Raw genomic sequence first — 22,356 nt, forward strand, 5'->3', positions numbered from 1 at the left:
GATTAGCCGGAACAAACAAACAGATAGACAGACGAAAATTGCAAAAAATATTATTTTGATATATGTACCATGTATACATCTAAATGGATTTAATAAAAAGGATTATTTTATACTTACAAACAGACACTCCAATTTTATTTATTTGTATAGTTGAAATTTCTCTCACATGTCTTTGACAATTTGAAGTCAATCTCTATTATTCTTTTAAAGTTCTATAATGATTTTAGTGCAACAAATAGGTTACAAAAATTCAATTTATATATTATGTAATATATATATTAGTCACAGCCTTAATGAGATGGTTATTTTAAGTGAAACGAAAATTGTCTTCAAAATGCTTTAATAAAATACGTAATCTTATTTATAATACGCTAAAATCAAGACATCAATAACTATCACGCTTTATGCTTTACCGAGGTGCCAATACAATACACAGAATTAATAGCAAAAGTCAGTGAATGTCTTCGACATTGTAATAGCTTTCCTAACACTTAGAAACATTTAGTTGTAATTCTAGTATAGTTCGTTAACATTGACTAAAAGGCGAAGTTATATCGAAAATAACACATTAATACATAGTGGTAGTCTGGGGTAGTCACAATGAGGCACACGGTGTATCGACCGAAGTGTACAATAGCCTGCCTCAACGTCGATGTTACAATACAAGGACGACGAGGACATTACGTAGGTACTATGATGGACATGGGAACTTATAATATTTAACTTAGAAATTTCCGTCCGATACGAACACATGATATCCACACAGGATATAGTTCTTCTGCGATGATCTCAATGAAGCTAAATTATATTAAATTGCTCCGAAATCTTTTCTATGAATTATGTAACATAATTATATAAACACAATGATAAACAGCCAGACTTGGCAAAATGTTATTTATCAGATTAACGAGTAAAGATGTTAGAGGAGGAGGATTATATCTAGCTAGGCCATACAATTCAACTAAGCCGAAACTAATTCGAGAAGAAAGTCGATAGGTCGGTTGGGCTGGGTGGCATTTGGCAGTCTTCGATGAGTCTGTTTTGAAGATTCTGCAATGCTTGAAGACAAAACACTTTGAGCAATGCGTCTTGCCAGTTTTGACATACGATGCCAAGACGTGGACACTGACAAAAGAACTAATCCACAGGTTCAAAGTGACTAAACGTGCAAGGGAACGGGCTATGCTTGAGGTCTCTCTGAAAAAGAGAATTAGAAATGAGACTATCCGCGAGAACAAAGTAACCGATATAGCCTGTAGAATAAAAGTTGAAGTGGCAGTGGACTGTTAACCTCCGTCGCAGAACCTATGGCTGTTGGAACAAACGTGTCCTGGAGTGGATACCGCGTGTTGGCAAATGCAGTGTGGGACGCCCTCCAGCCCGCTGGACCGATCATCTACGTAAGAGCCCGGTGGGGGCTGGATAAGAACTGCAGTGAACCGGGAAGTTTGGCGCGAACTTGGGGAGGCTTACGTCCAACAGTGGACTGCGACAGGCTGAAGTGATGATGATGGTGATGAAGTATTTTACAAATATTTTACATACAAACAATGTAAAAAAATGTGTCATACAAGATAACTTGATACCTTTTGAGCCTTTACAATTCATAATCAACAAAGACTCTTGACTGATAGGAAAGAATCAACGACATTTGATGTTATCTTAAAACTTTTTCTTTCTTAAATATAAAATCGAGTTCAATAATTTTTGAAAACACTAACAAGGGGTACTATTTATAACTATTTTTTGAAAAATTAACATACTTTCAATGCTTCATGCTTTCAACAAACAAAAACTTCACCTATATTTTAAAACTTCTTTGTCTCCGGCCTATTTTATTATAAGAAAGAATCTTTTATATTTTGTAACGTCAAAAGATACTATAGGATTTAAGTAATTTAGTACTTGCTTCAATGTCCTAGTAGCGCACCTTTTGTGTTACAAACTATTGTTGTCACTACAAAAGATGCACTAAGCGAAACGAAAAAAAAAACGCGTCGGGTGCCTATAGAGCACAAGGTCATTGTAGCTCTTCTCATGGAACGCATCTTTGAGTGGTTAACTTTATACCATCAGTTAGCAAAGAATTCCTTTATTTGTTTAAAGAATAAAAATAATGTTGTCTTCAAAATAAAGCGAAGAGAGTAATAATAATGTTATGTAAAATGTAAGCAGTCATCATCAGGTGAACTTCATTTTTTAGCGGTATCTACAAAACTAATACAAAAATAAATTTAGTACCTATATTTAAAAACTCAAGACAAAACAAGTGCTAATTAACTCCCAAATGTGTGTTGCCAATAGTCCACAAATCGTCCACCACATTATTATTCAATTCACGTATATTTTTAACGACCTTCTTCTACTTACAAGGTGATGCTAGTTTAACGCTTATAATAATCGTTGATGTCATATAGCACTGTTATTATAAGTCATGGTTGTTTTAAATTATATACATAGATACTCTAAAACTACTTCTTTAATATACTGTTTAAGAAAGCTCCATATAAATTCAGAAATTAAAAAGACCTGTTCATACTAAAATGTACTAACACTATTAATATATAAAGTTAAAAAACTTAAGTTAATGTACATTACGATGTTAATATTCGCACTGAATGGGTTTACAATCACAATTCTTTGGCACTAGCCGAGCCGGTTTGACGAAAACCAGTCATAGTAACTAGCGAGTTGACTAACCACGCCTATGTTGCATCGTCGATCGATGGTAATTGGTATTATCCGTGATCGTGATCGATATATTCGAATGCAGAATACATAGAACATTTAACGGTCACTCGTCGCTTGGCCACTGACCCATTCGTTTGTTCGACCACAATGAAATCACTGAATCGTTTCACTTTTATTTGACTCTGTCTAGTTTATTTGTAACTGTTTTTTTATTAAAATAATCTCTAGTTGACGCAATGCGCTCGCTTTTATCGAATAGTATGAATATGTGGTTTTGAGAATGAGAATTATTATATTATTAGTAATTTTATTATGATTGATGAATGATGTCATGTGTCTATATATAATATACCAGACGGTTTTTATTTGATACGCCGTTATTTCGAACAATCGTCTCGAATCCTCTTACGCTGCTATTTGAATTACGACTATATGCATAATGACCCACGATGACCTCAAATTTTGAAACGTATACATTTCTGCTGATAATCATAGTTAAATTTTAAAAATAAACATATTTTCATGAGTTATCATTTGGAACATCTTTATTAGCAAGTAATTAAAAAACTAGTGCTCTATAGTTTAAAATTTGTTTTTTTCTTTTTTCTAGGTCTCAGTAACAACATAACCGGGTGGCTGAACGAGGACAGTGGTATGTACGATACATTCTACATTAACTTTCTCCGATTACTCTTTTACCTTTATAAAAAAATCGTTGTTATACGAAAATGTAAGATTTTACCATACATTATTTACTATGAATATTTGCGAATTATTAATCAATCTCAAAAAAGAATTACATTTAAGAGTTATTGAAGAAGACATTAGTCTACACAGCATCGTATGTCATTACGTGACGAAACAAGCCTTACGAAATGGTCGTCGTTGACAGAACTGGCATTGTGGTCAACCACACGTCTTATAACTATATAATGACTCTGTATAAACATACGCCTTCACAAACCTTATTTCTAAAGATTTGAAGTTGAATATCACGTGACTTAACACTGCAAACATTGTTCACAGCATTTGTCACATGAGTTTGCCTAAATCGAAGTTGCACCTAATTTAATGCAGTATAAGGTTATTTTTACATAATTTTTGTAGTCATAAGAATAATCGCATACTGACGCAATGCAATGTTTCGTGGTGACGTGATATGGTCATAAGTCAACAAATTACTTTGTAATAACCTTTTTTATATTAAAACTAATGTATCTGTTCTTAAACGCTTTTAATATAATGTTAAATACATTTCATCCACAAGGATTATAATTATGTAGCTAGAAGCTAAATGGTTGCTTATTAACGAGGTCAAATATATGTAAAGAAATAATTGTATTTGCTCGCAAACGAAAAAAAACCAACTTCAATTACACCGACAACTAATACAACGTAGGTAGACGAAAAAATAGTCAAGTAAAAACGCATTATTAGATATAACTCAAAAAGTAGTTGTTAGATCTCAAATAAATTTAAATGGGACTAAATGACACGCACCACCTTTCGATTAATTTTTTTTTTTGTCGAAATCGTCCACCCAGTCAAAAGTTCTGAAGTACATAGAAAAGACATAAGAAATATGCAGTCGAATTGAGAACTTTCTCCTTTTTTTTTGGAAGTCGGTTAAAAAGGGGGCAAGTTAAAAAAAATTAAAAATGAGATTTTTGGACTTATTGGTTCAAATTATTGATGTCTCATTGCAAAAACAACATTATAAATTAAATAAAAATAATTAATAATAAAATCGTATAAAGTTGGCAATTTTTTATACGGCTCGTTTAGTGATCATTTATAAAATCTAAATTTTCATCTATTGCTGTCTAATTGCTTTCCTTGTAGGCGTTATATCTACTACTTGTCTATTTTGAACGTTCCTGTAATAGAAACCTGATAATCACGTTAAACGTTTAGTAATTAGGTAAAGATTATTTTAATGCTTTAGTAAATCCTCAAAATTCTATTATAATAACAGACTCATTATATTAACAATGATATTCCAAACATAATTGTGACAAACAAATATGTTACGTTCTTATTTTTTTTCTAATATTTCAAAATAGTTTTAAAACTACAAAATAGATCTTTACAAATCTGTGTAACATTCTTGCAACACACGAATAAGGCCACAAGGATTATAAACAGCTATAATATCGGTCATCCTATCCGGTAATAGTGATCGCGATACGCATTTTTGCACGCTCTTTCAATATACGTCCAAGCATTGTATGCAAAATTAATAATTTATTTTAAGTTCGGATTAATATTCAATGAGATTCTATACTATTATAAACCACCAAATGCATGCGGTATTCGGTGCTATAATGCGAGTTTAAAACACCTACCTTCACATTTGCTTTAATGAAAGTTTGTTTAGAGACATCGTAGACTAAACTTACATTATTATTATATACTTTATTGCACTCAAAAATAGATATAAAACATACAATAATAGAAAGGTTTATGGCAAAGGTGGACTTATCTCTGAAAGAGATTTCTTCCAGTCAACCCATGGTCATGAGTAAGTGTTTCATATAGCGAGGCAAACAGTGCAAGAAGTATTCATTCAGAAGAAAATAAAAAATAAATAATAAATATTAAAAAAAAAAACACCAAAGAAAAAATAAATAAAATAAAAGAATAAAATTTATATATATATACAAAAATGTAACATACTACATATTAACAAATACATATAAAGATACATACCAAAATATAAATATACTTATACATATACATAAACATATACATATACATACTCACTATAATATATAAGTAAATACATACATATTCTATAATCTACAGATGATTACACATTAGCTAGTGAAAGCAAGTGTTTCTTTAATTTATATTTAAAGGAAACAAGGGAAGGACTAGTTTGAATGACTCTTGGGAGTTTGTTCCATAGTATGGAGGCGCGTACCGAATAAGAATTTAACTTAAATTTTGTATTACATTTTGGTATGTCTAGCTTAGCTGTAATGCCAGAGCGCCTGGAACGAGTAGGAGAGGGCAGTAGGTGAAATCGGGATCGAAGATACGATGGAGAATTTGGATCGTGAAGGATATTAAAGAGAGTGGAAAGGATGTGCATATCACGCCGAAGACGAATGGGGAGCCATTTTAACTGAGCACGAAATTGAGAGATGCGATCAAATTTTCGCAGGCCAAAAATGAATCTTATGGCAAGATTTTGGAGACGCTCTAACTTTGTAAGTAGCTCCTCAGTCACATCCAGATAGCATACATCAGCATAATCAAGGATAGGCAGTAGAAGGGTTTGCGCAAGCATAATTTTGGTTTGGAAAGGAAGAAAATATTGGAGACGCTTGAGAGAGTGAAATGTGTAGTGTATTCTTCTGCTGACCTCGCTGACATGAGCTGACCATGACAAATTGCAATCCATAATAAGCCCTAAATTCCTAACTTTATCACAGTAAGGAATTGGGACCCCAGAGTACGAGATTTTAGGAACCAATTCCCAGTCAAGTCTGCTTCTCAATCGACTACTTCCAATAATGATAGCTTGTGATTTAGCAGGATTGACCACCAGACCAAAAGACCTAGCCCAGTCCTGAACTGCGACAAGATCACTATTTAAATTTTCAACAGCCTCATGTAACTCAGTCAACTGAAAGTGTCTGTATATTTGTAAGTCATCTGCATACAAATGGAAGGGAGAAGTGATAACACGAGAAACATTGTTAATGAACACAGAAAATAGCAATGGAGATAAGACGCCACCTTGTGGAACACCAGCAGTAAGTTCCATCCAATCTGACGTATTGCCGTTGAAAGTAACGCACTGCTGGCGTCCAGAAAGATAGGAGTGAAACCAGTCAATAACTGCAGGTGAAATGTTAACCGCACGCAGAGTACCAAGAAGAATGTCGTAATCAACTGAGTTAAAAGCACTGCTAAAGTCTAGCAGGATCATGGCAGTGAGCTTGGTTTGATCCATTGCACACCGCACATCCTCTGCCACATTCAGCAGTGCTCCAACAGTGCTGTGGGAGGGACGGAAACCGGATTGATAAGGAGATATAAAATTGTAAGAGGAGAGATGAGTATAAATTTGATTATGAACAACGGATTCTAGGACTTTGGAGAGTATGGGAAGAATGGATATAGGTCGAAATTGAGAAGGGATAGTAGGATTAGAGGTTTTAGGTAAGGGTATGACAAGAGCTTTCTTCCATAGCGATGGAAAGACATTGCATGTAAGTGAAAAATTTATTATATGAGTAATTACAGGTGCAATGTCCTCCAACACCGGAAGAATCATGTCGAGGCTGAGGCTATCGTTACCAATTGCTTTAGTTGATATAGAACGTACATGCTTCTTAATATCCTCCTGCGAGACTGCTTCAAATGAAAAACTAGGTAGGTCAGGTGAGACAAAAGTGGATAAAAAAGAAAGCGTTGCAGCCCTAGTATTAGAATCCACAGTTACAGGTGGAGTAATAAAATGTGTGTTCAGAGAATTTAGATTCACGGAACTTTGACAGGTTACCGTGGATTTGCCCACCCCTAGCGACCTAAGGAATCTCCAAACTTGGGATTGGCAGAGACCCTGAATTGACGAGTGGATGTAACGGCGCTTAGCGTCCCTACACATTCTATTGCAGATGTTACGTAGTTTTTTGTATATGTTTAAGTTTTCTTGGGTTGGATTTTGTTTGTTTTTTGTTTTAGCTGTGTCGCGCTTTGCCATTGTTCTTTTGATTACAGGTGTTAGCCAGGGAGCGGGAGCGTGTTTGATTCGCACAGGTTTTACAGGTGCGTGTGTATCATAAATTTTAATCACTTCAGCAGTAAATGAGACGACCATTTCATCGATGTTGTCCGCCGCGAGTACAGTTGACTTCGGTGAAAGACAGAAACTCTTACAAGTTTGATGCTAACAACTTTTTATAAATGTTTGCATATTTTTTTAGTTGCTAGCGACCCGCCCCGGCTTCGCAAGGGCGCAATGCTGACACTTTAATTAATAGACGCTTCACACTCAACGGATCCCCCAGTAGGATTTTCTCCTGTGTTGGTGGGTCCGGAAACACATACAACACACAAACATCAACGCCTAGACCACGACTAACATCTATATGGTCGATACAAATGTCTGTCGTGAGCGGGAATCGAAACCGCGACCGCCAGCGCAACAGTAAGCGCAATAAAATGTGTTTATTTACCCCGACTTACGCTACCTCGACTTACGCAAATTCGGAGTTACGCGATTTAATTTTCTCGTCTATTCGTTTTTTGTTTGACTCCCCCCACCCGCATTATTATTCGTTCAGTTTACAACAGCCACAGACTTGTAGTGCGGAATCGGCGCGTAGGTACATAAGTTACGATTTTGTGTTTTTTGGGAATCGACAGTCAGATCAATTACGAAAAATACCCCGCAAAACTGTACCCCGACTTACGCGAATTCGACTTACGCGGATAGCGCTCAGTCCCACCTATCGCGTAAGTCCGGGGTATTACTGTACATCACATTAGAAACCTCTAAAAGTATCAGTGTTCCTCTACTATATTATGCATGTATTATACATATGAACCTTCCTCCGGAATCACTCTATTTACTAATGAAGACCGCATCAAAATATTTTGCGTAGTTTTAAAGACCTAAGCATACAGACAGCGGGAAGCGACTTTGTTTTATACTAAGTACCTATGTAGTGATAATATATAGACAAGCCTTCTATTTTTAAAACACTTTAAAATTAATACAGAAACTTCATTAACTAACGTTGTCACTCAACGGTCTAAAGCGGTTTTGAAAATATAACATTTATTTCTAAATCAATTTAATATCGCTATACAAATATTTGTAATTATGTTAAACTTACAATACACTTCCACAAGTTGCACCGTGTAAACACATTACAATAAATATCAATGTGTTACAGGTACAAAGACCCTACAAACTAAATTTCAATTAACGTAAAACGTTTTTCCTTCCATTTCTATAACGAATATATAACGGTATTTTTTTATTTATAAACTGAAATATCTTTTACAACTGTCTTGTGATCAATAATAGGAATTAAATGCGATAAATAACTTCCCAATTTGGTTATACTCGTAAGCCACCTTGTCGTCAGCTGGTTGCGCGAAGCACGTTGTTATCCAGATGCGAACACTTTTTGTTCGTAACTTCGTACACTTTTCGGTTACACCTGCCTGTATTTTATAAATATATTATAATCCACACATAAACACGCGACGCCTTCACTGCGTGTTCAAATATTTGTAATTACAATATTATCATCATTTTGATATCGAATTGTCGATAATAAAATGAGGTAAAAGGTGTTCGTTAACTTCCACTAGCACCAACGCATGACTCTTTTTATAAATATTATTGAAGATAGGTACACCATTTACCTGAGATAGGGCACAGCAGGAAATATTCTGCTCAATGTCTGGAGCAATCTGGAGCACCTTACAATAGATCACCGCTAAATAACGCTGCTTTTAGGTAGTTTTGTGTTCCTGTTGTGAGTAAGGTGAAAAGCTCCTTTGGAGGATTGGGGATAGGGTCAGCAAGGTTTTTGTGTTGCTTCTGATATTGCAGGCGTCTATAAGCTACCGTAATCGCTTCAGATGATTCGCCCTCTGCTTGTTTTTTTCGACCTGGTTTTATATAAAAAAAGAAAACGTAATTAGTTGTAATTTAGGCACGATACGTAAAAAGATTTAAAATTTTACTAGAGTAGTGTTTGTGATTTATTTTTATACTTTTAAATCTTTAATTTTAATTTGTAGGATTACTTGTGTTCTATTTTATTTGGTAGTACCTAAACATTCTCTATAAATCGCTTACTTTCTGTAAGAACTAAAAATGTATAAAGTTTAAATCAGTAAATTATAAATAGTTAAGCCATGTTTCATGTTACTAAATTATATTCCAGCGCATAACGTAACGTTGTTTATATAGAACATTTAATCTTCACTGTTATCTTATCTTATCAAACGCCCTATGATATTGCTCGTTGAAGAGATCGCACTTTTGTCTTCCATATAGTCTTTGTTTTACTTTGTATTCAGTTAATCACCCCTCTTTTTGTGCCTACGTCTTCATGAATAATATATATTAAGTTTTAAATTATTGGGTCAACTTTTTTGTTACTTAATAGTAAATACATAAGAGATTTAGATGTCAAGAAAAATCTCGTTAAGAAAAATTTGTTTTTAATTTTTTCATTTCATTAACACTGTTCTTAACTATGTTCTATTTTGTTAGATCCGTATCAAAAGATGCCAGTGGTAATATAATTAAGATGCCACTGTCTAATAGTGATTTTACGTTTTTTTAGCTCAATCTTAACAATTACGCCTTGTTAAAAGTTATAGTAGTATGGAAAGCTTGGCAGCACACATTGGTTCGCGCCAAAATGGCGTGAACCACTGTGTGTTGCCCATAGTCACCATGCTAGGCAGGCGGATTGATGACCGCAGGGCTGGCTTTGTCGCATCGAATGCGCTGCTCCCCGTCTTCGGCCTATGTATTTCAAATCCAGCAGTTGGATGGTTATCCCGCCATCCGTTGGCTTTATAAGTTCCAAGGTGGTAGTGAAACTGTGTTATCCCTTAGTCGCCTCTTATGACACCCACGGTAAGAGAGGGGATGGCTATATTCTTTAATGCCGTAGCCACACAGCATGCATTTCCACTTTAAATAACATTTTATGTGACGTCAAACAAATTATATTAATAATCACAAATTGAACATTTTGTGCGGTGACAAATATTGACCGTTTTTTAGTTCTGCCTTATGACCGACCCGATGTGAAAGTATTAAGACTTTCTATGATAGCGGACAGTTCTACCTTAACAGATGTATTCGATTACAAATAATTATAGAACGATACACAAAAATGCTTTATGAATCTTGATAACATTTAACTTTTTAACGGACTTCAAAAAAGGAGGAGGTTACTCAATTCGACCGTATTTATATTTATGTATATTCGGGGTTAACTTCGTCGTTTATAAACCGATTTTGATAATTCCTTTGTTCCCATGAAATATCCCAAGGATGGTACCATGATAAGGAAACCAGGATCTGATGATGGAATCCCAGAGAAATCGAGGGGAACCCTCGAAAATCACAGTGACGACTAGTGCGTTTGTTAATTTTTTTCGTCTACTTACGTTGTATTACTTGTCGATGTAATTGAAGTTGGTTTTTTTTCGTTTGCTAGCAAACACAATTATTATTATATACTGCCTTTTTCACTTTGACCAAATTGTTAAGATTAACCTTTGCTAAAAAAAACTTAATACGTAGGTGTTTTGAGTAGATATTTGAAAATCAAACATCATACATAAAATATTCTAGTAGATATACGTATAAATTTTAACTATACTTGCCGCCCCCCAAAAAATATTTTAATTACAACACTAACATTATTATTAAGACGTAAATATTCGGCACATTTGAGACTGCCGTAATCACGAGTAATCTATTCCGGGTAATATTTTAGGAGGAATATATCTGAATCTGGATGAGCTACAATAGAAATATTGCCTTAAACAAATAGATAAGGTGTACATTTCACGATAACTTTTTAAAACCTTCAATTATTCTCTATAAATATTTAAATAGGCGTTGGCAGATGGATAGCGCGCATATAAGATTTCACGACAACTATCAAGCGACATCTGTTTCAAATTGCGCGTGTTGGGTTCTGCTCCACATTTTAACTATTCTCAACGGAATACTTATACCTACATATTAATTTAATACTTTATCGCACACTTGAAATTACATAATTAAAATAACATTATTCTAACAAAAATAATATTTACATACGTTTAAGTTATTTTTTATGATTAACCTTTGGTTTCGATAAAGCGAATCACTTTATTCTATAGTATTGACTGTAACTCGCTGACTACTGAGCACGCGTTTTTGGCTCACGGTATATTACAGTTATAGGTTTATTAAACACAAACAACAACATGTGAAATGTACCAACAGCACCACTACGAAACTAACGAATCGTACGATGAATCAATCGATGATACATCTGTCTGATATAAACAGCAATATTATAATATGTGGCGCTGTATGTTTATTATAATTATTTTTATGGCGCATTGTAATAAAATCTTCCTATTCCAAGGAATATTTTGTAAACTCGGCTAGATTATTTAATTATTAAGTTAAATGTTTAATCTACTTGCAATAAAATTAATAAATTTTGTTTTCTTTTCAGAGTTCGCTACGACATGGGGGCTAGGTCCCGGGAGTTAATACTGCTCCTGGCAGTTTGTGCGCTTGCAATTTCAGAGTCTGTGAACAAAACTGGAAAGAATACTAACAAAGACTCTGAAAATTTCCTTTATCAATACGAAGATTATGACTCTGCAGATGACCAAGAAGTGCTTTTCAATGAAGACAGACCATGCCCTAGGGATTGCATATGTGTTGTATCTCAAGGATACAGAACAGCAAAGTGCAACCGCTTAGAAATGGGCACACAGAAATTTGGTGATGACATCACTGATCTCGTTATCGATAATGCAGAAACAGAAATTCAACTCGATGACTTTATCTTCAAAAAATTAGGTCTGCACCAAGTTGCTACAATTAAGATCGTGAATAGCACTATTGTGTCTGTTGGAGCTAACGCCTTCCATGGACTACATGAACTATACGCTGTTAACCTATCAAATAACAAACTGAAGAGTTTACACCCTGAGACGTTCGCTACTAACAAGAAATTGTTATTGTTAACTCTTTCGAACAACCCTCTTAAATTTCCCGCACCTGGTTCTGGAGAGTACTTCTTAAATGCTTCTTCGATACAAGAATTTGACATATCTTACTGTAACATGCAATACATAACAGCTAATATTGTAAAGAATATGCCTGGCGTAATGTACCTTAACCTAGCTGGCAACAATTTGTCTGATATGGAAGCAGATACATTTAAATCTCTCCTCGATTTGGAAGAACTAGACTTGAGTGACAATAACCTTAAATCTCTCCCTGATGATATTTTTTCAGAGAATACTGAGCTTGCTACGCTCCATATACAAAGAAATCCGATTGACTCAGTTTACGGTCTTCAAATTTCTGACCTGCTTACTTTAAATGCTGGGCAAACTAATATTAAATTCGTTGGACCCTCTATGTTTAATGGAATGACATTCATAGCTAATCTGAATCTTAGCGGTAACAGTATCGAAAAAATTCATAATCAAGCATTCCATAAACTTGTTGAGCTTAATTACTTAGATCTATCCTACAATGACTTAGACTTTATTTCAAGCATCCTCATCAAGGAGAACATCGAGTTAGATATATTCAAAATTTCCAATAACCCAAAACTAAAGCATTTACCAGTAGAAGGGTTTAACTGTTCTGCTGAACAATTCAATATTTATTTGTTCGATGCATCCAACTGTGGACTAGAAGAAATTTATGACGATTCACTTAAAACTTTTACGGCCCTTTCACAAATAAACCTATCTGGAAACAAAATAAAATCAATTAGTAGCCGTGTTTTCTCCCGAAGCCCAAAACTTATTGAAATAAATCTCTCTTACAATTTCTTAACAACTTTAGACAGTAAAGTTTTTGAGAAAAATAAGGATCTTGGGAAGTTAAATCTTCAAGGAAACCCCCTAAAAGTGCTTTCAGCAGAAGTATTCGTTCATACACCAATGCTAACATGGTTAGATATGAGTCATGCTGAATTAACTGGTCTCTGGAAGGTAGAAAAGAATCAACCCTCTACTCTTCTTAACAATTTGAGCTTTTTAAATGTGTCGCACAACCGCATTACAGAGATAAAACAAACAGAAATTGATACTTTGAAAAAACTCCGCACTCTTGACGTAAGTAATAATTTATTAGCTTGTAGCCGCGAATTTGAAAATCTTATGACTTGGCTCAGTAACCATAAAGTTTCACCTAACGCTAATACTGCTAGTATTGCAAACTTGGCTGAGGATGTGAAAGAAGAGGACGGCACCTACAGTTGGGAATTCCTCACGCACAAAACTTGCGGTACTCCAATGCCTCATCCCGTTGAGCCTATATCGTCTGTATCGGATGAAGAAATATGGGAAAGAATTGATAAGGACGCAGATGGCAACTTTGACTTGAAAGATACTCTCGATGACGGTAAGATGGCCGATGATACTAAGATGACAAATGACGCTACTAACAATAAACTAAATGACGAAAATGATGCCGATGACGAAGACGACGGTGAAGAGGAAGACGATGAGTTATCTGATGATTATGACGAAGACGATGATAACGTTGATCTCAAAGTTAAGTTGATCGAAAAACCAACATCACCTAAACCTTCTGAAAATAAAAAGATTACTATTAAACTTCTAGAAAAAGATACTATGTATGATGATCTCGAACCGGAAGTTTATGTTCGAGCTTCCATGACAGACTCCGAGCACGGCCACTACGACTATCTGTGGCCTATGTTAATTGCCATTTTGGGAGCAATATTGCTTTTGATTGTGATCGGTAAGGTTGTTATGGTTGTATGCAGTAGAAGAAACAAGCAAATAAGATACAACAGTGCCATAATCGCTGCCATGAGCCATCCAGGTCGTACAAAGAAGGACTGTGGATTAGTATACCAACAACTTTCTGAGGACTTGACGGGTCCGACTACACCTAAACTTAACCGCTACGCGCCCTTGCACAACGTTACCGTAAAGGCATCCAACATTCAATCATATGAAAGCAGTCCATTCCATCACAACAACATTGTTCCGGAGGCGGTGTAAACGGTACAAATTAACATCTTTGTAAGCAATTAAAATAACAACTGCGTTAACTTTTATTTAAGCAGTAAGTGATAAATATAAGCGCTAGTCAAAACTATCAACATATCTTAAAAATTGAGCATGCATTAAGTGCCTTTGAGAATTATCTGAACAATATAACTTCCGAATCTTAAAATCTAGCGCTTGTCTTATGATTATAGAGAAAAAAGTAACGTATGGAAGTAAAATTACAACAAATTAATTTAAGATATACATAATTATATATTATACAAATTAGTTGATAGGTATTATTTTATGTACTTAAAATTAATAAAATTAAACCTTAATTGTTATATTCTTTTATTGATAACAGTAAATAAATTGGTAACAATAGTAACAAATTATTATTTTAATTTTTCATTAACATAGTTTAGTATATGGTTAGCGAATCCTCCAAAAGTTTTGTCAAGTCATCTTCAGATTGTTGTATTGGAGCTATCTGAAGCAAGCGTTTCTGTAAAAAAAAAAAAAAAAAAACATTTTATACAAAGAAATATAAAAATTGTCAGAACTTTATTAATTAAGTAAACTTTATTGAGCTTTTTTTAATTAATTAAAATTTATTTCTTAAAAAGTATAAGAAGCTTATGTACTGAGACAGAAATTTTAAAGCCACAACAACATCACGTGAGTGAAAGTGGAAGAGACTAATATAATATCTAGACATTAATTATAACTTAATACCTGAGGTAAAGCTCCTTTGACCAGTTTCGGAATATCTTCAGAAGTGTAACCTAAACTTGATAATCCATTTCCAATGCTCATTTTCTCCATATACTCCAATATAGTATCGGCGAGTACTTTACCAGCATCTACCTGTTTCTTTCCTGATATATTGGACCCCAATAGTTCAGCTGCTTCGAGATGTTTGTCAGGGTCACTGACTGAGGTGAAACGGAACACTGCTGGTGCTGTCATTGTTACTGACAATCCATGAGGTATGATTGGATCAGTTCTGAATAAAACATAATGAATATGTTAAAATTTTGAAAGAGAAACTAAACAAGGGGATAAAGATTTATATATAACTTTTCATATAGAAACAAACCTTTTTTTTTTTAATACCTGATAATATTATAAATGTGATTGTAAGTTTGTTTGTTATGTTTTCACGCGAAAACTACTTAACCGATCATTATGAAACTTTGTACACGTATTCTTGGAGGAATTAGAAGTAACATTGGATACTTTTTATTTAAAAAATATTCAATGCGAGTGAAGCCGCGGATAAAAGCTAGTAAGAAATAAATATTTAGGATCATTTATTCTAAATTAGTTTCTATGGACACAAATTCGCTGGTAACAGCTAGTACCTTGGAAATTTTTATATATGTATTTCATATGCATATCCCACATTAAGACCCCATTACATTCCCCATTTACAAGGATCAGAGCTTAATCCACCCGCTGCTCTGATGCGGGTCGGCGGATATATTCCTTACTATGAGTATCGATCGCTATCAGGTATTTTATGATAATAACCGAGATTTACGGCTTAACGGGCTCTCGACGCACGGTGGGGACGAGACGCACAAAGGCAGACATCCAAACTGGAAAGAAATATTTGTACAAATCAAATATCAATCCCGAGCGAGAATCGAACCCGCAAACCGCCGGTGCTTTAGGCTACGACTAGCACCACTACGCCAGAGCAATTGTCCCAGTTTTGATATTAGTTTTTTTTTTTGTTTCATTACCCCAGATATTATAATTATAGTCTTACAGAGGTCGCATAAGACGAGTAAATACATTTGCCAATAATATCTACAACAACAGTTATTTGGACAAGTACTTAACAAGTTAGTATTTTGAATTTGAATTTTTATATACTCAAGTCACGAATGTTTTTTATTAGTCTATACAGTTGTCATCATTTACAATAGCATCAACATTGACTTTACTAATAAATATATTGAAATCAGCACAAACTTGTGCTTGAATTGTATTATTAATACCTGGCATATCATAAACATACCACAAAACATAGTGGTTAGCATTTAAAAAATGAATTGCCAACTGAAAAGTAAGAAGGTTTTTTGACAAAGAGGAATTATAACAATAAAACAAAATGCTTTTATTGATCACCAATGAAGATACGAACCCGTAATCTGCAGGCACGAATTCTTTGACGTTTCCAGCAATTGGATAAGCAAGACCGTGACATAAATGAACGCCAGCGTTGCCAATACCTACTCCAGCCATTGTCGCTGCAAGATGCATGCTCGACCGTGCTTCGATATCATCAGGATTGTTCACAGAACGGTTGAAGTATTTACGTAACGCCTGTAGAAAAAAAATAGATTTTTTTTACTACTGAGAATTTATATAGATAAACAATGCTCACGCGCCGCATGCATGCCGGTGTGCTAGAAGAAGAAGAAGAAGAATTAGCTTATATAATAAACAATGCTGTAATCTAAAGAGTTTGTTTCCTATTCTTAAAGATTTGGCCAAACGACCACTTAAAAAACTTCCCAAAAATTAAGGGTAACATTAAAAATTGGGTGTCGTAAAAGGCGACTAAGGGATAACACAGTTCCGCTACCACCTTGGAACTTAAAAAGCCAACCCGTGGCGGGATAACCATCCAACTGCTGGCTTTGAAATACACAGGCCGAAGACGGGCAGCAGCGTCTTCGGTGTGACAAAGCCAGCCCTGCGGTCACCAACCCGCCTGCCCAGCGTGGTGACTATGGGCAAAACACATGAGTTCACGTTATTTTTGGCGTAAGCTTGTGGAGGCCTATGTCCAGCAGTGGACTGTATAGGCTGTAATGATGAACATTAAAAAAATTAAATGGATTTTTTTTTAAACTTTAACAGATTTGCTTGAGTTACATAACTTCAAGGATTCTAGAATTCAATTTCTTTTTTCATAAAAAAATGCAATACTAAGGTCTGCTATTATAAAACTTCATATATATAAAAATATAAAGATATGAATGAATAATTTTTGTATTTGTATCAATTAGGCAGTAGAAGGTAAGAATTGGGCACAATTGAGCGTTCATCCCGTGACCAGTTAATCTTTTGTCGCTTTTTGTGAATTTATCCATACTTTGATTCATTCATTGTGATATACAAAAAGCAATGCTGTTATTTCCCAGATCTTTGAATTTTTTAAATGCTTGAATATGCTAAATCTAGTTGTTTTTTTTGATCAAGGAATGTTTTAAGCTAGTAAACTTTGTGGTCCACCACACCACACCACCACAACAGTAAACACAAATGCCAATTAATCACACAAGCAATGCACCTGTTATATTTTTTTAACGACTAGGACGGCAAACAAGCTTACGGCCCACATGATGGTAAGCAGTTACCGACCCTAGCACCGACCCTGGGAGGAAGGAGCTCTGGCCAACTGACTCACCACAGAACTCAACACTGGGAGCTGCTGCTGAGAGCAGTATTAATTATTAACTACCCTAACTATCTTCATCTTAAAGAAGAAATCTATAAAATGGGTTATTTTTATCAAATTAAACCATCATATACTTTTTTCTTTAATTTTTTTAAATTTAAATAGCTCTACAATTTTACCTGCAAACAAAACCGAGACCAAACATCTGATATTGGATTGCTCCCTTGATAAACAGGACGAAGAGCTGGATTCTCCGGAACAGGACCTCTTTCTGTATATGGTATTGCCGTGAAGCTTTCAAGAGCATGGCAAAATATATCAAATCCAGAATAAATTGCCACATTTCTTGGTACCGTGAGTGTATGAAGAGGATCTATTAGAGCCAGAATAGGCCGTAATGATGTATGTGCAATACCTGTCTTGGCATTTATTTCCTCATAATCAAATATACTCATACCAGTTGTCTCACTACCTGTTCCACTTGTTGTTGGTACTGAAATTTATATTTAATACAGGATTAAAACATACTTCAATCTTGAACAGACAAAAAACATATTTTATAAACTACCACTACAAACTACTACTATCTGTTCATAAAAAATATATAAAAGAAGCAAGGAAATACAAAAGCAGCTGCAATTATTTTCATTATGTTATTTTAAAAGCTAATGGACTGTTTATTTAGTCATTAATAAACTAAGTTAATACCACATATTTTCCACATCAATCATTCTAATATTATTGTGATTCCTATAACAAAAAATCTACACACTCGCAATTAATGGTTTCAGTTGAACTTTAACTGGCTTTCCTTTGCCAACTGGTTGATTAACATAGTCAAGAAATTCTGCATTGGGGTCACAGTAGTACAGGTTTGCAGCCTTGCAAGTATCCATAACTGAGCCCCCACCGATTGCCACAAAACTATCAAAATCACCTTCTTTTGCGAACTTGATAGCATCCTTAAAGCTAAAATGGTATAAAGCATACATTATTTTCGAGTAAAATGTAAACAAAATAAAAATTATTTGCAACCACATTATGAAAGTGTTACTATCACAGCCCTTGTATTATTTATGCCAAAAAAATGTACTCTTTCATAAATATTCATGAAAATACTAGTTTCCAATAATAGACATTTTATTACCTTGAATCAGATGGCTCTACTTTAACTTTGTCATACACTTTGTAATTAACTTTATTTTTTGTCAAAGAGTCGAGAACTGCTTTCATGGGACTTAGAGATACAACATTGGGATCTGTCATAACACAGACATTTTTTGCACCCAGATTGAGTAAATCTAAACCAACTTCTCTTGTAACACCTAACCCGTATCTCACTGTAGAACATTTAATCTGAAATTCAAAATTAAGTAAATTAATGTGTGCAAATCAATTTAGTTACTGTGTTCAATGTGTCATCAATTGTGTTAGTGAGAAACAGTGGATTTTACCAAAGATATATAGGAATAGATCTGACGTTAGTTGACCATATTATCATTTTATTAGTATAGGGCAAACAGAAATCAAATGTTTGGGAAAATTCATCACGTAAAGTATTTACTTACATTAATACAATAGTTAGAACTTACTAGGGTTACTTTGTTAATTTAAAAATGTTGATATTAAAAAACAAGTAAAAAAGGTTTAGAAATAAAATGCATGTCAAAATAAAGTAACTATTTTTTTTTTTTTTTGTTTTACAGTCCAATGAACAATCGTTTCTTTATCTAATAATTTTTACTGTTTCAACATGATTGATGTATAAAATTTTATGTATTTGAATTGCCCTTGAGAACTGTTGACAATATGAGATAACAAGTAAAGCATGATAGGTAAATAAATGTAAAACTCATAATCTAGCAAAACAAGGGCTGATAATACATCCAGAAATATAAAATGTTTTATATCTATTATACATATAAATATATAATAGATTGAGTGCCTGTAACATGCCAAGCCTGGGCTTAGGCCTCTTTCTCCATGTAGGAGAATAGGCTGAGCTTAATTCACTATCTAATCTGCTGCTCCACTACGGCCTACAGGGTGACTTATATATTCGTTACTATAATAATCACTATCACGTCTTTCCTATAATAACAATGGAGACTTGACAGTCTGGGCGCTATCACCAGAACTTGTTGTCAGATTCATTATTATACGAGAAAACTTAAATTTAAAATGAATATTGACACTTATATTAACAAACAACTTTTTACCTCAAAAGCATAATCCTTTGACGGTGTTGAATTCAAAACCTGAATGTTTCCTGTATGACTATGTGCTGGACATTGACATCTAAAACACGAATATATAGAACTTCAGAGTAATAATCATAATGGAGATTTAGATAGAACAATACCTTGATTTTAACATCATCTACGTCTTAGCCATATTTACAGTTCTAAATAACATTAAAAATTTTGAATACTTACGAAGCAACGTTCATAGTTCTGAACAAATCAAAAACTCTTTTACGCGAAACCATTTTTATTCAAGTTCTTTTTTAATAATTGAATGATCATTCACCACAAATCGTCAAGACATTTACGTATATCTTTCACTACTGAGTGTTACTTAATCAGTTTCGATGATATATTATTATTTTTTTGGCTTAGCTGATAACAATTAAAATTATAAAGTGTATCAAACTTTTTATCGTTCATTATTTATAACTTAGTTTTACCCTTTGCATTCTTTTTCAAAACATTACATCATATTACATTTAGGCTAAATATAACGCAAAAATAAAAGAAATATAATTTATTTCATTTTTCTCGTTGTGACGTTGTTAGGCTCCTGTATAGGCAAGTTTTTTATTATTATTTATTACCAATTATTACTCGTACTTTGTTGGGTATCAAGTTGTCATTTGTAATTTGTCACTGTCATCAGTTTTCGTGTCATATTTTCAACAGATTTAGAAATTATAAAATACCGGTAAATAGCTTTAAGTTTTGCGGTACTTTTAATAATTTTAAAAATTATAACGGTAATGCGGTAGCGTAAGTCAAAAACGTTTTATAAGGTCATAATAAGGTAAAGTTTTACCGGTAAATAAATTATAACCCACCGATAACGTTACCTCTGACGTCACTTGATATTTTTAGCGATACTTGTTCACCTGCCGTCAGGGCTTGGTAACGTTACCAATTACCATTATATAATACATATAACGTAGATATTGAATTGACGAACTAGCCCGAACTAAGCCTAGAAACTAGTCCAGTTGGCAGTGACTCGAGCCGAGCTCATAAGACTTGTGTCCTCGCCGTGACTCTCTTTAAATACTCATTTTACTATTTAATTTTTTATTATTAGAATTCATAAAAGACCGAAGAGCTGGCAGCTACTTCGGACAAAGAATTAGTCTAGCTATTCAAAGGGGGAATGCTGCCAGTATCTTCGGAACCTTGCCTAAAGGGACTCCTTTTAATAATATTTTTTAATTATTATATTATGTATATATATACTTAAGGTTTTTTAGTTTAATGTTATTCATCTAATTATTTCAATTAATTTATTATATATAATAATTTAAAAATATTAATAATCTTATATAAATCGTTAAATTGATATTTGTTATATTTTATTAAAATTTTTATTATTCATAAAATAATATTTAAGTACTTATGTAATTTGAGAAATTGAAAAAAAAAATACGGGCCCATATCAAACAAAATTAATGTAATTTAGATCTTAGCGATGATTGACTTCTCTTAATGTCTTACTGCTACTAGGTGGGGTGGAGAGCTTCTACAGTGCTCCGCCATCCCGCTCTTTTTTAAACAATCCGCTTCACCTCTGACCACTTTAGCCCGATCGCCTTCTGTTACGCTGCCACAAGCTGCCTTCAAATATACTTAGGACGGCCACGTTTCTCTTTCTCTTGCGAAAGCAAGGAAGCAAGGCTTCAGCCTATAATATCCCACTACTGGGCATAGGCCTCTTTCCCCATGTAGGGAAGGATCAGAGCTTAATTCACCACGCTGCTCCAATGCGGATTGGCGAATATATTCCCTACTATGAGTAATGATCGCTATCAGGTGTACATAATAACATCCGTGACCGACGGCTTAACGTGCTCTCCGAGGCACGGTGGGGAGACCCACAAGGACTGCACAAAAACCCAGACCACGGCAAAGAATAGCCAATACAAATGTTTGTCATGTGCGTTTGTTGCGTGCATTGTGCAACAGGTACAATCCATGGCTGTAACCGTTGCGCCAACGCGGCGTCATTCTATTCATATATTGCATTAACAAAGAATATATATTTTGGTATTTTCGATGAAATTCAGTATGATGACCAAAATATAGACCAAAGAAAGTAATCGTAACGTTTTGTATATATTTTGTCTATCCAAAAAATAATTAAGGTCTAGGGATCATGGATTAATATTAGATTATTATTGATACATAGTGACTGTTCTATCTGAAAGTTATTCAATAATTAACAATTATAATTAAAAAAAGGAATGGTATGTATAT

The 22,356-nt window shown here is 34.2% G+C and overlaps 2 protein-coding genes across 2 annotated transcripts in view; one reads left to right on the forward strand and one right to left on the reverse strand.

Annotated features, from left to right (window-relative positions):
- LOC123655885 (leucine-rich repeat-containing protein 15) overlaps positions 1 to 14,739 on the forward strand; it is a 41,187-nt gene extending 26,448 nt beyond the window's left edge. Inside the window, exons 2-3 of the mRNA XM_045591633.1 lie at positions 3,302 to 3,343; positions 11,919 to 14,739. Coding sequence (XP_045447589.1) covers positions 11,932 to 14,463 — 2,532 coding nt within the window. The 5' untranslated portion in view covers positions 3,302 to 3,343; positions 11,919 to 11,931 and the 3' untranslated portion in view covers positions 14,464 to 14,739. The remainder of the gene's footprint in view (positions 1 to 3,301; positions 3,344 to 11,918) is intronic.
- Positions 14,740 to 14,789: 50 nt separating this feature from the next.
- On the reverse strand, positions 14,790 to 20,747 carry LOC123655895 (probable hydroxyacid-oxoacid transhydrogenase, mitochondrial). Its single transcript, XM_045591644.1, has 8 exons — positions 20,302 to 20,747; positions 20,086 to 20,164; positions 19,014 to 19,222; positions 18,639 to 18,835; positions 18,046 to 18,359; positions 16,604 to 16,785; positions 15,187 to 15,457; positions 14,790 to 14,956 (listed from the first exon to the last, which is right to left on the reverse strand). Exons 1-8 carry the CDS (start codon positions 20,352 to 20,354, stop codon positions 14,873 to 14,875), a joined length of 1,389 nt encoding a protein of 462 aa, XP_045447600.1. The 5' UTR covers positions 20,355 to 20,747; the 3' UTR covers positions 14,790 to 14,872.
- Positions 20,748 to 22,356: the final 1,609 nt, after the last annotated feature.

The sequence above is a fragment of the Melitaea cinxia genome, chromosome 1 (genome assembly GCF_905220565.1).
Source record: "Melitaea cinxia chromosome 1, ilMelCinx1.1, whole genome shotgun sequence".
In the NCBI taxonomy this organism is placed as follows: domain Eukaryota; kingdom Metazoa; phylum Arthropoda; class Insecta; order Lepidoptera; family Nymphalidae; genus Melitaea; species Melitaea cinxia.